Source organism: Micromys minutus (genome assembly GCF_963924665.1).
Source record: "Micromys minutus genome assembly, chromosome: 14".
Classification (NCBI taxonomy): domain Eukaryota; kingdom Metazoa; phylum Chordata; class Mammalia; order Rodentia; family Muridae; genus Micromys; species Micromys minutus.
Genome location: NC_137983.1, coordinates 15,860,223 through 15,877,450, shown reverse-complemented (window position 1 = coordinate 15,877,450; position 17,228 = coordinate 15,860,223). Strand labels below are relative to the sequence as shown.

Below are 17,228 nucleotides of genomic sequence, written 5' to 3'. Positions count from 1 at the left end.
CTTGGAATCGGCAGCTTTTGGGGGCTAAACTAATAATTTACAAAGATGCCAATAGATACAATTTTTTTCTCTTTACCTGTAAAAGTCCTATGTCACTTAATAAATACTCAATAAAGCAAAACGATATATACTTATTTCTTTAATAACCATGTTTTTATTTCTCCTTGATTCTGAAAGATGAGAATGGAAAGGTCCTATCTTGATAATAACCTTTAAGAGACCATCCTTGACATAGTCTAATTGCATCCCTCCTTGGCACCTTTAAATCAAATTAACTAGACACTTGTGCAGAGGTAAAAGGAAAGGGCATTTTTGTAATGAATCTGACTGGGTGAGAAGAAATTACTGCAGCAGAAAGAAGCGATGACAATCTGGGCTTTCCCACTGTGGTAGCAAAGGGGGGAATTATGGGTTGGTGGTCCGCTTCATGCTAGGAGGACACCCCTCCATCTGTTCACAGTTCAGCCTGCTTCCAGTTTAAAGCTGAGATTTCAAACACAAACCTCAATTCCTTTCCCCCATTTTAAATGCAAAGCGAGGCTCCCAAGAATCACAGCGTCTCTGCTTCTAGAATCCAGACCCCCTTTCCGCTGCCCCTCCCAAAATTATCCGGCTGTTTGTTTGAGTACCTGCTTACTGTGGCACACAATGGGCAGCTTTGAGAAGAAAAATTGATAATCTTCACGGAAGAGTAATTTGAATGAAATTACACTTGACAGCCAGTCTCTAAGCAAACAAGAGGCGCGAGGGAGCCTCAGCTAAGCTCGAAGGACTTGCCCAAGCCACTGCTGCTGGAGCTGCCCAGGGAAAAAACGCACCCGCTTTTTTTTGACATCTAATCAAGCTTTTGACTAATTCTGAGCGCCAGATTCTCCTGAAGACAGGTAGCCATGGAAGAGAATATGGAAGAAGGACAGACACAGAAAGGTACTGTGCTTTAAAATGGGTTTATTTGTAACTACGTGATTATTTTGTGTTTTCCCTGTTTGCTTTAAGCACTTGCCAGAGAGGCTAATGAATCTTTCTCTCTTGGAAAGATTTCCCCCTTCCTTTTTCCTCTGCTCCTCACTCGCTGAATTGCTAGTTGCGATCCTTTTCGTTAGCACATCTTCTAGATTTATCTAAAACCTGTTCAGAAATTGATGATAGGAACAGGACAGTGTGGTGAAGGAGTCTTAGTTCAGTCTTTGTTAGACTTCATTTATTTCATGTTTTCTTTTTTTCCTTATGGTTGTCAAGCTAAGCTCCGAGATTCCAGATTTCAGCCACAAACACAATTGGTGCACAAGTTGCAGTTAAAAATTTGATGATGTAACCATTATCAATACCTTTGCACCAGCATCTGATAGAACAAAGAACAGCAGCATTTAGTATAATTTGGTTGATACTCATTTAATGTATTTGTTTTTGCGAATGCAGTGTTGTATTAATTAGTAAGGAGCAAAAGTTCACGGATTTGGGGGTATTTAATGATGTTTGTTTTTTTTTTTTTCTTTCTTTATGGCTGACTGTAAGCAACTTATAGCTATATCTTTGTTAAATTTCAGATTCATTTTTAAAGCTTTATAGTTATATTTGGTTACATGTGTTTTTTTTTTTTTTAATTAAAAATGGGAAAATGCTGCTCTTTTCAAATGATTCCAACAGCTTTAGAGATTTTTTTTATACATCCAGTGAGGTTTCAGAGGAAATTGGTTTTGCCCCAGCAGAGGCAGTGTTGGCGCTCATATCTGTGCCCAGGCTTATGTAACGTTAGAGAAAACAAGAATGTTTGCTGGAGATTATGAGAATCATACAACATAATACACAGAGAGAAAATAGTTCACAAGGATTATCGAAGAGGTACATTTTCAAGGGGTATTTCAAATGTATACAAATGTGTTCTTGTTTCGAAACTGCATTTTTAATGATGTCATTGGTAGTTTGAAGGTTCGGTGTATGCTTTCGCATATGTTAAAATGTTCAGGTAAGCTTGTCCTATTTTCTAAGTACACACACACACACACACACACACATAGACCTGCTACATACAAACATGCACATACATGCTTATGTGCACACTCACACACACACATACACACCTTTGGGTATACATGCTGTACACAGGTCCACCTGTATTCAGAGGCTAATTATGTAAAGGTTTCCTATATGCAATGAAGATAATAGAGAAGCTAATGATCTTCAATGTTTATGCTCTCATTGATAATGATATTGGAAGAGAAACATAGAAAGCAGCATATCTGTAACACTAAGCTCTTGAAATAAAAATAACATCCTTTTATCAGTGCACTAAAATCTTAAGAGTTCATTGGAGATTTTAAAGGGTAAATTTCCTCACCAATGCCTGTCTATATCACACTAAACATTTCAGTGGACTGTTTTATTTTCTGAATAAATCTCTTATTCTCACATCATTTTATTGTACAAGTCGTATATTCTTCTTAAGCAAAGAAGACAGTAGTTCAATCATTTTAAGTAGACAAATGACTCTCATTATGCTAAATAAAATCTTAAATTATGGACCATGGTAACAGGTTGAATGTTTCTCAGCAAGCAAGCTATGGTTGAGGCAGGAACAAGAAAAATGATGTAATGATGTTATGATCTCCCTTACCCCCACCTCAGGCAGTACTAAAAATCGTTCATAGAGGGGAGGCAGTGGAACGTTGACAGGAAGATCTGTCACAGTGATTGTCTCATCATTAACATATGCACATATAAACCAGCAATAGCTGGGGAAATCAATGTTAAATTAAAAATATCTATATGGTGAGTTATAAGTACATGGCGGTTCTGAGTAAAAATATCTGTGGATCAGCTTGTTTACTTAATTGAGGAAAGAATTTAATTATTTTCCTTTCTGTGTAGCCTCCCTCCCCCAAACTATACCCATGACACCTTTTAACATGTTGGATGTTGTCAAATTACATTACAGGAAGAAAACTGTGAATTTTGTATTGATTGCTGTTAGAGGAACTATTTGATAAGCAGACTAAATCATTGGAAGTGTTTTGAGAGTTTAGGTGGACAGATTTAATGATTCATCTCCTGGAAAGGAAAGGAGCATTGTATGTCCCCTCTGCTTTTATTTTGGTAAATCACATAGGATTTTCAATACAGCTTTCCCTCACCAGTGTTCTCTCTCAACCAAAAGACATTTTCCAGTTCTTGTATTAATTTAATGTCTTTTATTATACTTAATGTTATTGCTTCTTGAACAGTCTGTTTATACCAAAGATAACAAGATTATATTAAATAGATAAGTGTTACACCAGATGAACACTTGAATTCAATTGTGGAGTGTGCTAACAGGTTGAATGCTCTGGGTGAGCCATAGCAGATGCAGATACCAAGAAAAGTGATGTCATTGTTTGTTATCCATTTTCCCCCAGTAACTTTGAAAAATCAGTCTCTCTCAGGGGAAGCAGCAACAACTATGTTTTCCTTGCTATAATTTGAAGGATTTAAATTTGTATCAGCATTTACCCATACAATCTTTTAAATTCCACCAGAATGTAAAATTGAATCTAATAGTTCAACTAAATATATTAGAGAAGGATATTTAGTTGATGATTAAGGACATAGAAGGGTCCTCATAAGAAGCATTTTTTTTTTTTTTTTTTTGTATTTATAAACCCTTCCCCATATTGCCTGTAAAAGGCAAACAGGAAAAGCGATAATGTTTATCCTGATGCATATTCAGATCAGGAGGGTGAATAATTTCAGAGTCTGGGTGAGTTAAGCAGACATTGTCTCAGCCAGTCCCTGCTTAGATTCAGTTCTAAAATGGAAGTCATTTAATCTGTTGCATACTCTTTTTAGTCAGCCTTTGCCAACAATATCTCATTGTACTGAAGGGTTTCTAATGATTTCTATTAAAAAAGTCTCACTTTTGTAAAACATGCTAAGTAAAAGCTAATTCATTAAACATGTGTTTAACCGGAGCAGCAGTATTCTGGAATTCAACTGGAAACATGAAAGGAGACTATTTGGAACTTGGCCTTTTAGTGCAGCCTTAATAAACCTAATGTAATTGCTATGAATGGTAAGGTGGTGGGTATGTAATGGCATCAAAAGCTCTTGGATTTAAGGAGAGTTTGAGCAAAGTTTATATAATTGTTTTTAATCTAACAGAGATTTGATGCTCCATGGTGGGGGAATATCCAGGGGGTCCTACCCTCTCAGAAGAGAAGGAGGGAGGAAGACGGAGGTAGAGGGGCTTTGTGGGGAAGGGACCTGGAGGAAGGCTGCATTTGGGATTAAATAAATGAATAAATATTAAAAAATCAAACAAACAAAAATCTCCATTAAAACACAAGATTTGATGACATGACACAAGTCATTTGTGTCTAGTGAACAAAATGACCTAGAGAATGGATTTGACATCTCTTTCAGTGAAAGAAAATACTTATATTAGGGTAAATATAAAATATTCATTGAAAATAATTTGTATTCCCGGTATCAAATTTGTCAGTTTGCAAAACAATTGGTTGGTTTCATCTAGAAAAAATAAATGGTACAATAATGTTCTCCTTATGTTTATGTTTATAATTTTGTTACTTATGATCACCTGTAGTCTAGTGTAAGTATATATGCTAACAAACTGCTGTAGTCTGAGAATGTTGAATGAGAACTTTCACAAACAAACATCATGTAGGTTTTAGTTTTTCTGCTGTGCTGGGAGTTCTGGGAGGAATGTCGTCTATGTTTTCTCAGTCCATTCTGCCTACTCTATGAGTCTTTCCACATTTACTATACCCCAAGCTATTAACCACCATCTTCATTTCCAGACTAGCTATGGAATATTGGATATTAATTGCTGCAATACAAACTGCTTGTATACAAGTACCCCTTCTGCTTAATAATCTCAAAGGCTCAAAGCAAGAATGCTAGCAATTTAGAGAATCCAAAGAAATCTCTAGAGAACATTTTGAAAGTGGAAGGTGAGAACTCTTATCTGATGTTCCTAAGACAGACAATAAGGCAGGGTCATCTGAATAGGAAATCTGTACTAGTTTTGCAGCCAACTGTCACACTAGTGAACTCTTGGTTATGACAAATGCTAAGTTCTCAGTCCTTTATTCCATTCCATCTCATTAAGTAGGAATGGTATCATTTTGCTTTATCACACAGATAGGGGTGACTAGAGTGCACTAACTTATTCTGAGAATAATGTACACAGAGAAACACTGAGTTGAGACTTCTATCACAATACATCAATTGCTCTGTTATATTATTAGTTTTATGATTTTATTATTATTTGTTACTTTGCTTACTGTTACTTATTTACTCATTATTAATTTTTAAATATAAACCTCACAAGTGCCCATGGCACTAGATGTCTAGTGGAGATCTTAGAATGTGTACAGTGTGAATGAGAGGGACTACTGGGTTTGGGAGATGGTGAGAGCACATGCAGATTAAATGGTTTACCGACCAGAGTTTGAGTTCTTTGCATCCACATAATGAGTTATTGTGAGGAAAAGGCAGACAAATCTAGTACCTCTGCTGAAACACTGAACTTCAAGTTCATGGTAAGTCTGTCTCGAAGGAATAAAATAGGGAGTGTCAAAACAAACACACCCGAAAACACTGCTTTCTGTGAGCATGTGCATTTCCTATACATTTACATACACATGCACATACTGCACACATACATCAACAGTACCACACACACACACACACACACACACACACAATTAAGAGAGGATACTGAACTTATATTTTATTTGTAACATGCATTTATGTAAGAGGCATGTTGTCAATTCCTAATAGGAAAATATACAAGTTGTTAAAAAGGCACTAATTATTAGAGAATTAGGGGGCTGCATTTATACAAATAAATGAGTGAGTCTTACCTTGTAAACAGTTTCAGTTCAGACATTCCTGAATTAGGAAGGCTTTACAGAGGAAGTCTCATGAAACAATGGGTAGAGGAAGGGATGTGCACAAAAGTAAGCACCCACAGTATTACTCAACATGTTTTGTTCCCTTATAAGCTAAGGCACCAACGACAGACCTAAGCAATTACACTATCCCAGACAAGCTTGGTGAAGCAGACAGGAATATAAGTGAGGTGCTGTTGAGAGATGTGGACAATTTCAATACAGCTGCATCACTGAATATAAGTACTTATATTTAGTAAGTAACTTTATAATTGTGTTCTGCATTTACATGCAGATACACCTTCAACTATATATCTATATCTATATCTATCTATCTATCTATCTATATATATATATATAGATAGATAGATAGATAGATATAGATACAGATCAGATATAGATATGAAAGTAGTTTTTGAAAAGATTTACTTTTTACTTGAAGGATGGTTTTTCAACATTCTTGATGGTAAGATATTTAAAAAGGAAGGTAACTCTGCCTTTACTATTCTAGAGAATGTTAGTGAACATAATTGCCTAGTGATTTCAGAAAAAGACATTAGCCTAAGGACTTAACATACATTAATACATCAGCTCTTCACAGTAACTTTAATTGGTACTTACACTGAGGAATCTAAAAGTCAAATAGGTTAATTAACTAAATCTAACTTACAATAGACAGTATTAGTAAAGTTGGGTTCGATACAGTAACATTTGAGACCAGATCTGAACTTTTAATATTGTGATTTTCACCAACTATCACTAATGTACTATCTGCTCATATACTTATCAGATGCATCAACCCTGTTCTGTAATTTATGACAATATTTTGTAATGTTTGTCCGTGGAATTTGACCACTTACAAATATCCTTCACAAGGACAAAAATTGTTTGGTGTTTTTTAACATTGCAAATTGACACTACTTTTTAGCATTCTTTGACACTTTGAATGATTTTCTGCCTACATATTTTATTTTCATGACTTGAATAATAAATTCATAAGTACCCCAAGATAACAGGGCTAACCAGCAAATATTGATGGTCCAAAAACTTTTATGACTATCCAAAGAATTAGAATAGATTATAGAATAGATAAATATGTCTGTTATATTAAAATTGTTAGTAAGTCAAAATATTTACTAACTGCAAAGTGACAAACTATCAGCAAAAAATTTTTAGTTATTAATAAGATTTTGGATTTAACTACCTCATTTTTTTTAACGTTGACCACTAGCAGACTTGTGAAAAAGGAACTCTTTTGGTTCAGCTAGTGGATAATCTTCATTTCAACAAATACTTTCACAAATGGTCTCTTCAGCTGATCTAAACTGGGATATTTGTTGGCAAAGTTCCTCAAAATCATCAAAATACACATTTTATGAAGCATATAAAAGTCTTTCCTGTAATTTGATACCCTCTTAATTACAAGTCTAATGGGTCCAAATTGGAATGTCATTTGTCTAAGAAATTATTTTTATCCTTTTCTTTTACTAAATGCCACCCTAACAAAATGGTTATAAGGGAATTTCGTGTAATATTAATTTAATAGTCATTTCCAGAGCATGTGCATTCTTATAATTATGATAATTGCTCTCATTTAGACAATACTTTTTAAAACAATTTTTATTTTCTTGAATTTTATGGCTGCAGTTACTAATTATGATCATCATACATATATCACGTTTTATGTTTGGATGCAAAGCTGCTCATTGACAGGTTTCCAGTCTCTGATTAGGAGCATAAGTTTAGAGGTTTTATAAACGTGTAGCTAGCTCAGTAAGACGAGTGCCTATGTAAAAGGTAGTAATTTTACTTCATTGACTAGTTAGAGTAGGTCTTACACTGAAGTATTTAAGGAGTTATATAATTAAGCGTGGAAGACTGAGGAAACCAAAGTGGTATGTCTTAGAAACCACTATCTTTTCCTTCACTTATTGGAAGACAACAGCTCATATTGGATTCCTAACATCAAGGACTTAGCATTGACTATGTCAAATTTCATCTCCCGTTTTCGACATGTCTTCCTTCTAGGCAGTCATGGCACATACACACCTCTCTCAGTTTTGTAAATACCAACAGATTTCTTTATTATTCCTAGAAAGTAGAATGCCCAGATCATTTTCAAAAATCATTTCCAACAGCATTCACCATAAAAGGTTCATAAGTATAAATTTCTGACACTACAAAAAAAAAAAACAAAAAACCAATGCTTTCCCATGTGCCATCAAGTTCAGTTGTTCATTTTGTCTTGGATATTCTTAACCTGGTCCAAGTTATTTTTATCTCATATAAAAACAAAAAGATAAGTGATAAATATTTTTTCTCTAATTATGAATAGAAATTTTAACTTTTATCTCAGAAGAAGTCAGTTTATTAGTGGAGACCATTTATGAGTCCATTGAGGAGCTAATTTATATTACAAATATATATGAGACCAGTAAAAGAACATATAGTGGCTGTTGTGTATTCATTTAGAAGTGAAATATTCAGCATATTAAAGCTGAATATTTATGATATCATAACCAGATTACTTTCAAAACACATGTAAGGTATGATGACATTTTAGAATGTTTGCTTTCACACAATAGATTTTTCTGTTATGTTCATGGGAAGGTTCTTACACATGTAAAGCGTCACTCCTGTGGCTGTGTGTCTTCGATTATGCACTCTTTTTCTTCCTTTTAAAAATTGCTTTTCTCTAATCCTGTTTTTATTATGTTTTGTGTTCCTGCATCAATTTTAATCATAAACAATTAGAACTATTACAGTTTTTGCATATAAAACTTACTCATCAGATGTAGTATTCACATCTTCTTTCCTGTCATTATAACACATTCAGACTATTTTAAAAGTAGCTAAGCCGTTTTCTTTGAGGCAGAGAGCAAGAGCTGAAAGGTAAATCACTTTTTTGAGTTGTCCTAACAGCTCTTCTCTATACGGTTAACATTTACTACATAGCATGCCTCATTGTTCATCCTTTTATGTATACATGCTATTTCCTGTCTTACAAAATTCTTAAAGATAAGAGTTATATATTTCTTTATGAACCCAACTAGAAAAGTAAGTCCCTTAGTATCCTGTGATGAAACAAGAGATAGTAGGGGACAGAGACGAAGGAGAACATAGAAGGAGGAGAGGATGAAGGTAATGTAAACCATCTAAAGAAAGTATGATAGGACATGTCTCCTCCCAGAGACTTCAAAGAAATGTTGCATTGACTCCATTTTATGCCATTAGGTTTGAACTAAAATAATCTTTTATTCGCTGACCTGATAATGTTCAGCAGTTTGATAGCAGCTTTCAGCAGACTGAATAGACTTTTCCTTCTTCTTTCTTTTTTTTTTTTTTAAATAAAGAGCCCGCATATTTTTAGCATTCCAAGTCTAACAATTAAGTAAAACACATTGAACTGTCATGTTCCTCAGATAGCATTTGGAAAGGAAGTCAGATATTATTACATTTTGTATGATGTTATTTTAGAAATTACAGCATAACAATTTGAACATTTGTCATCCATGGGCATTGTTGTTGTTTTTCATTACTATATTGATAAAGAAAATGTTTTATAAATACCTAGGGTAACTAAGAAAGATTAAGAGTTGCTTTTTTAAATTTATTTAATTTTTTTTTACAATCCAGATTTTTATCCCCCTCTGACTTTTATACATTTTATACTTCTTCCCCCTTCCCCCACCCTTGTCTCCAAGAATATATACTCCACCCTGCCTCTGCCACCCCACCAGACCTCCCTGGGGCCTCCAGTCTCTTGAGGGTTAGGCGCATCTTCTCTGACTGAGTCCAGACCCGGCAGTTCTTTGCTGCATATGTGTTTTTGGGGGCCTCATATCAGCTAATGTCTGCTGCCTGGTTGGTGGCTTAGTTTCTGAGAGATCTCGGGGGTCCAGGTTAGTTAATGGCTCAGCAGTTAAGAACACTAACTGGCTTTCCAGAGGTTCTTAGTTAAGTTCCCAGCAAACATATGGTGGCTCACAACCATCTGCAATGAGATCTGATGCCTTCTTCTTGTGTGTCTGAAGAGAGCTACAGTGTGTTCATATAAATAAAACAAATAAGTAAAATCTTAAAAAGATTAAGATTCTCATTGAATATTTCTAATGAACCAACTTGTGGGGCAGTCAACAACAAACTCATTTATTTATTTGATTTCAATTTTAATGTTTCATTAAAAGAGATTCTATATTTTACCAGTATTTTCAATCTAAATAAAAGGCCATAAGAATCATGAAAATTAATTTTATAACAGTGATTAGTCAGGATCGTTTATTCAGGACATTTTAATGTCTGTCTTTTTATCCCTCCAATTTTGGTTAATTAACAATTTGATATCTAATTACAAATATATACATTTAGAACTTGTGCAAATACTGCTGTATAAAGTTGAAAATGAACTCTTGAAAAGTACAAATAACTTCATAATTTACATCCTGGTTATATTATAAAGTAAGGAAAAATAACCTTGGGAAGATATTTATTCATATAAAATACTAGATAAAAGTTAAATCTTCAAAGAAGTAGTGAATATCTATCACTGACATTAGTGCCTACCACAGATGGGTGGTAGATGCTGTTAATATGAGTCTATATATATCTTTCTTATAATATTTAATAAGATCTATATTAAAATTATGATTTATTTATATGATTATTTAAAATAATTTTAATGGAAAAGTATATAAAATTTATACCTTTTAAAATTATATAATCAATATAATATTTGGTCTTAACTTTGGTACATTACTTTCATTTAAATTCCACTGTTAGAGAACACAATTACAACTTAGGCATGCTGAGATACTTTGAACCATCTAATTCTCCAAATATATTCAGCAGAGGAGGAGGAAAGCTTTTAAAGGATTAAGATATAGAATTTATTCATTCATTTAACTCCTTCTGCTAAAAAATCATAACATTGCTTACTTTGTTCCATCTCTATTAAAGTCTGAGCCCCACAATTACAATGACTCAGAACCAAAATTAAATGTTTTAGCAAAAACACTAAATTATATTTACATTTTATTACAGTGTTGATGATTGTAAGGGTCTAGTAGGGGATTCTGACTGAAGCTCACTAGAGCCACTGATAAAAGAGTGTTATGAGAACCACCATGATGTTCAGGTACAGTGCAACAAGACAGGAAAAGTTGTTTAAAGACCCAGTCACAAAAGAACACACATGGTGTGCACACACTGATAAGCATATAGTAGCCACAGAAAGCTCTGGATTCTCAAGAAAGAATTCACAGACGTTATGAAGCTGAAAAGAAGGAAGGCCAAAATGGGGATGCCTCAATCCTTCTTAGAAGGGAGAACAAAACAATCACGGGAGGAAATATAAGAAGAAAAAGGATTGAAGAAAAGATCATTCAAAGTCTGCCTCACTGGGTGACCCACCCCATATTCAGCCACCAATTGCTAAGCACTATTGCTGATGCCAAGAAGTACTTACTGGCGGGAACCAGATAGAGATGAATCCTCAGCTGCTCTGCCAGAGTCACACAGATACAGCTGAGCATGTTTGCAGCTAACCATTGGACTGAACAGAGGGACCCAATTGAAGGTGCTAAAGAAAGGACTGAAGGAGCTGAAAGGGGTTGCAACCTCATGGGAAGAACAACATTATCAACCAACCAAACCCTCTTCAACTCCCATGTATTAAAACACCAACCATTGAGCACACACTGAGAGACCTATGGCTCTAATTACATATATAACTGAAGATAACAGAGTCTGGCATCAGTGTAAGAAGAGGCCTTTGGTTCAAGGTGGGCACATTTTCCCAGTGTAGGGGAATGTTAAGACAATGGGGTGGAGAGGGTGATTAGGAGTAAGTGCACCTTCCTGAAGACAAGCTGAAGGGGAGGGGGGACAGAAGTGGGGTGGGGGAATAGAATAACATTTCAAATGTAAATACAGAGAGTATCTTTAAAAAGTATGTTTCAGAAATAATATTGTTACTCACTGAGAATAAGAAACAGTATAAACTGTAACAAAATGGTATTATTCTTCTCTGTTTTAATTACTATATATCAGAGCACTGAATTGTTTCAGCTGTGACTTATAACATCCCTATGGCAAAGATTTGTAATTGCTTTCCTTTTGCTTTCATGTGAAATGCAACTTTGGACATACTAGACAAAGTCTGAATATTTCTTTATGTTCTTGGGGAAAAATCACTTTCTATTTCTGGTGGCAAAATTGTTTTTATGAGAAAACTTGTTTTATTACAATGAGAAAAGGAGATTTTTTTGTGTCTATGTTTCTTAGATACATTTACCTGTAATTTTTTGATGGATCTTTGCCTGCTTTTAGTATTATGGTGTTACTGGTTTAATGAAAGAGTTGGAAAAGTTCTTCTTTGAAAGCCTGGTGAAATTCTGAACTGCATCTATATGGTAATTTGGCTTATTTTTAATAAACCTGGTCTTAATTACTAAATCTTGTTTCAATTTGATTTAATATTGGTATGCCAAGTATATCTAGAAATTCATCCCCTTTTTGTCTTAGTTTTTCCATTTTAGTGACATTTCAATTAAAAAAAATAATGTCCCTTATATTCTCTAAATTTACTTAGTGTCTGTTGTAATGTCTCATTTCTCATCTCTGATCTTTAATTAGGCTCTTCTCCCTTTCTTTTTGTTTATTTGCCTAAATAATTTTCAGACTTGTTAATATTTTAAAAGTGCAGAAGTTTTTATTTAATTGATTCTTTATAATGGTCCAAAAATAGGAATAAAATCTTTACATTTAGCTAGGTGCTTCATTTGCTAAACTAAATAATTCCCTAAAATTAAAAGATGAATATGAAACTGAGAAGAAATGCAAAAGACAAAACTTAGTGATCTGTTAATATAAGAGGTTTTGCATCCCATTCTTCTAAAATTTAAACATTTGTTTCTTTTGATAATTTTGCATTTGTAAATTTTGCTAAATAAACAAGGCCATTGTCAACATTTTACTCTAAAACATTATTAGGACCAATATGTATTCCTCTAGGTTTCCCCATGCTATAGCATGTCTTTTATACTTTGGTATTTGAAAAGCAACGTTGCTCCCTACCTTTTAGCACATGTTGAGTATACCAATTGTATATCTCTAGATTCTTTTTATTTCACTATTGTTTATTAATATTTATTTTTAAATTAAAAATTTTATACAATGTATTTTAATTCTATTCATCCTCACCCAAATTCTTTCAGATCCACCACCTCATTACCTACCACTTAACTCTGTATTCTCTGTTTTAAAACTAAAGTCCAATTTTGCTGTCTAAATATACCTAGGTGTGTTATATTCCACTATATCTTTGTTGACAATCAGAGGCCACATCCTTAAAAAGAAACAAACAATCACAAAAACATAACCCACACCAGTAGCTATTTTTTTTCAATATCTCTTCCTCTAAGTGTGGGATGTTGTGGCCACCTGCACTCTCTGTGCTGGCATTTGTGTTTTCTTAGGCATAAGTGGGCCTAGGGAATGTTTTTCTAACTGCTGTAAATACATATATGCAATTTTCCTACCCTACCTAAAATTCGTTTACTTAAAATAATTTGTCACCATGTTCTTATCATCATTCTACTCAATTTCCCACAATGATTTCTGAGATGTGAGAAGAGGGAGCTCCTTATATATGTCTTATATATTTCACTTAGGATGGGACACTCACAATCTCTCGCTCTCTACATATAAAAAGATGAATTGTGGGTCCATGTATCACTTGCCATCACTACAAAATGAAGCTTCTCATTATGAGGTTTGGGAGATGCAGTAGTATATGTGATAGATGATAGTTAATTATAAATTGATTTAATATCATGTCCATTTACTATAATAATAGGAGGATCTCCTATAGGATTTGTGATCTAGCTACCCACAACTTCATAGCCACTGTCCAAGTAGGGTTTTCTACAAATGGAGTAGATATTAAAACAATCAGGCATTTGCAGCTGACCCTTGATACTTTGTGAGTTCTTCTTTTTTCTCAGCCTATCTCTGCCTGCTTTCTCCCTCAAACACTAGATAAGAGAGAGATGTAGAGGGGAGAGAGGAATCAAGAAAATCCCTGAAAGTGATTGCTTTCTTTTTGTTTTTCCTTTGACCATGGCTACTAACAAACCACAACCAACCTTCCTAAATGACCAGAAACCACCCATCTCCTGTCCCAGGGCCCTAGCATTTATATATTCTCTAAAAATTTCCTAGAATTTCAAGCATCACACAATTGTAAAAACTATCTGCAGCTAGCAAAACCGTGCCTCAAACAGAGCATGAAGCAAATCAATATCATCTACTGAGAACAATTGGAAGCAGTCCCACATCTGTACACCTGGGATTAAAATGAAAGCACATTTTTGTAACATTTTTGTGTTTTTGAAGAAAAAAAGTCATAATTCCAAAATTATTATTATACCTAAATGTTTACTTCCTGATGTATGTACCACTATTACAGCAATGAAAATATCCCAGGTCGACTGGTACTGTAGTTCACATGACTCACACTTGGGTAAAGCTGATGATTGCTATTCCCCTCTGGAAGCATGACTAGTATCATATAGAACTGTAAAACTTGGCTAGGAAGGGTGATAATTACAGAACTGTACTATGTTCATTTTCCATGTTCTATTTGCTAATTTCAGCAATAGAGTCTTCTCTGTTTATCCTTCTTGTGTACTTAGAAGAGAAATGTTAAAACCAGAATATTATTATACTTAAATTGGTTAAAGAAATGCAGTTAAGACATTTGAAAGTAAATTATTCTAAATAGAGGATAAATTTAATCAAATGACTTAGTATCACCCTTTGTGACAAAGAGGGATTAGATTTTTTTTCTAACTTGTTAAAAATAAATAATGCATGAAAAATATTAATACAAGTGTTTTACAATAAATGTTTTTAACTCTGAGACCTATTTATACCTATTATTTCAATAAGTATAATCCACACCATCATCTCATTGAGTAGGACTAGCAGTTAGTTATAGAATTACTTGTTTTGGGGTGTGTTAAATGCTAGATTTCTGATCTATTATCAATAAACCTTAAGTTTCTATTTTAGTAGTTATGGTCTATGGCTTGAAACGTTGCAATTCTAACATTCCTATAGGTGAATCTCTAGTTGCTATTTGTTGGAACACACTTAGAAAATGATGGTCTAATAGATTAATAATCCACTATTTACAACTTCTTATAAATTTCCAAACTGACAATTTAAATTTATATTTACACATAAAGATAATATATCTTAAACATAAATTTTGAGAGAAATACATAGTCAGATATTAAAATCATTTAAAATAAGAAGTTAAGTGTATTCTGGATAATATCTTAAGTTTCTCAGATGTGTGGTAGTGTGTACTTTTAATTGGATCTCTGTGAGTTCTAAGCCAGTCTGGTGTATATTAACAAGTTCCATGCCAGACAGGGCTATATAGTAAGACCCTGCCAGGATATAGATAAATACATAGATAGAGAGATAGACAGACAGAGAGAAAGAGAGAGAGAGAGAGAGAGAGAGAGAGAGAGAGAGAGAGAGAGAGAGAGAGAGAGAGAGAGAGACAGATAGACAGACAGACAGACAGAGGAATTGGTTTATAAAAGCACAAGAAACATGTGTAGATTCAGAGACATACATGCACACACACAGAGGAATCCCACAATAAAAATTGGAAGTCATACTATATGGGACCTTTAAGGCTAAAAAAATGTCCTGGCTCAACATTATGAGAACCTCCAAAAATGATTTCCAGTACATTTATTTTGTGTTGGCCATCTACTGTTGGGCATAGGACCTACCTTGATTAGATTTCTGGTTTTGTTTTTTGGTTTTCTCACTGAAACTCCCTTGAAGAAAATAAATTATTTCTATCTAAGTGGCTATAAATTGGAGATATTTTTTAGGTTAGGGATGGGGCATGTTTTTACTGCTCCCTTTAGCTCTAGGACCATATTTGGGATAGATTTGTGCAGGCCCTGTGCACACTTCTAGTCTCTGTGAGCTCATTTTTGTGTTGGTCCTGTTATAATTTAGAAGGCTTTGGTGACCTCCACACTCTCTGGCTCTTATACTTTTCTTCCTCCTCTTCTTCAGGACTCTCTGAGCTCTTAGAAGAAGAAATTGAAATAGCATCCCATTGAGGATTGAGTGATCCAAAGTTTCTTATTCTCTGCATATTGTCTGGGTATAGGTCTCTGTATTTGTTTCCTACTGCAGGAGGAAGCATCTCTGATGATGTCTGAACAAGATACTTATCTATGAATATAAGAGAATGTTGTTAGGAGTCTATTTGTTTTGCCCTGTTCCAATTTGTTATTGTTTATATTCTATTATTTTATTATTGATGCTTAGATTTCTTTTTGTTTTCTAATAAGAGATAGGACTGCTGTGGTTCTGCTTTGGATTGGATTTGAGTATAAAAAATCAAAATTGAAATATATTTTGTGAACACTGTTTTCTTTTTAAAATGTATTCTTTTCACATACAATGCATCCATTAAAAGGAAAGCCCATTACTTGGAAAAGTATTAAAACATAAAACTCACATTTAATTACTTCTTACAGTTTATCAGAATAATTGTGAAATCTGAAGTGATTTATACATTTTAACCTGGATTACCCAGTAGCTATAGAAGAAAATTTGAATCAGGGGATGACATGATTAGAGTACTGAATTTATATATTTATAAATAAATCTATCATTTTAGATTAAGTGTGCATAGGAACTTTATTTATTTGGGGGTGTTCCTTAGCATTGATATGTCATATCTATGGGTCTCATTACTATTACTATTGTCAATCATACAATAAGCTAGTCAATAAACATAATTATCCAAAAATTTTGCTATAGTTCAAAAAGGCCCCATGAAGATCACTTCTAAATACAGTAATATAAACTGGTTGATCATTTGTACTATGATTGTAAACCTCACTTAATACTATTATTGACAAAATATATGAATAAAAAATGTAACTATCTTAATCTTAATTTTCATGTACTATATTTTAATTATTTTTGGCATTTATTTATAAATAAAGGTATGCAAAAATGCAATAAAATAACTAGAGGTTTATCATGCATTTATGTAGAATATGGCAATAAATCAACAGATTTTTCTAAACAATGTAACACTAAGTTGTCTGTGAGAATTTAAAAAATGATTTTGAAAATTGTTGAAGAACAAAAGGCTTAAACTCAAAACATAGATAAGAACTTTATATTATTTTGGATTTGAAAACTTTCAAAGCATGTTCCTCTGGGGAAGAAAATACCCATAGGAACTCATTATATGTTCATTATGTTTAAAACAAACAAGCAAGCAGCTTACATCAG

General features: G+C 33.8%; 1 protein-coding gene across 1 annotated transcript in view; it reads left to right on the top strand.

Annotated features, from left to right (window-relative positions):
* Nucleotides 1–890: 890 nt before the first annotated feature.
* GPM6A (glycoprotein M6A) overlaps nt 891–17,228 on the top strand; it is a gene marked incomplete at both ends in the record, with an annotated part of 97,850 nt that continues 81,512 nt past the window's right edge. The window contains one exon of the mRNA XM_080929088.1: nt 891–927. Within this exon, the coding sequence (XP_080785214.1) occupies nt 891–927 (37 nt within the window). The remainder of the gene's footprint in view (nt 928–17,228) is intronic.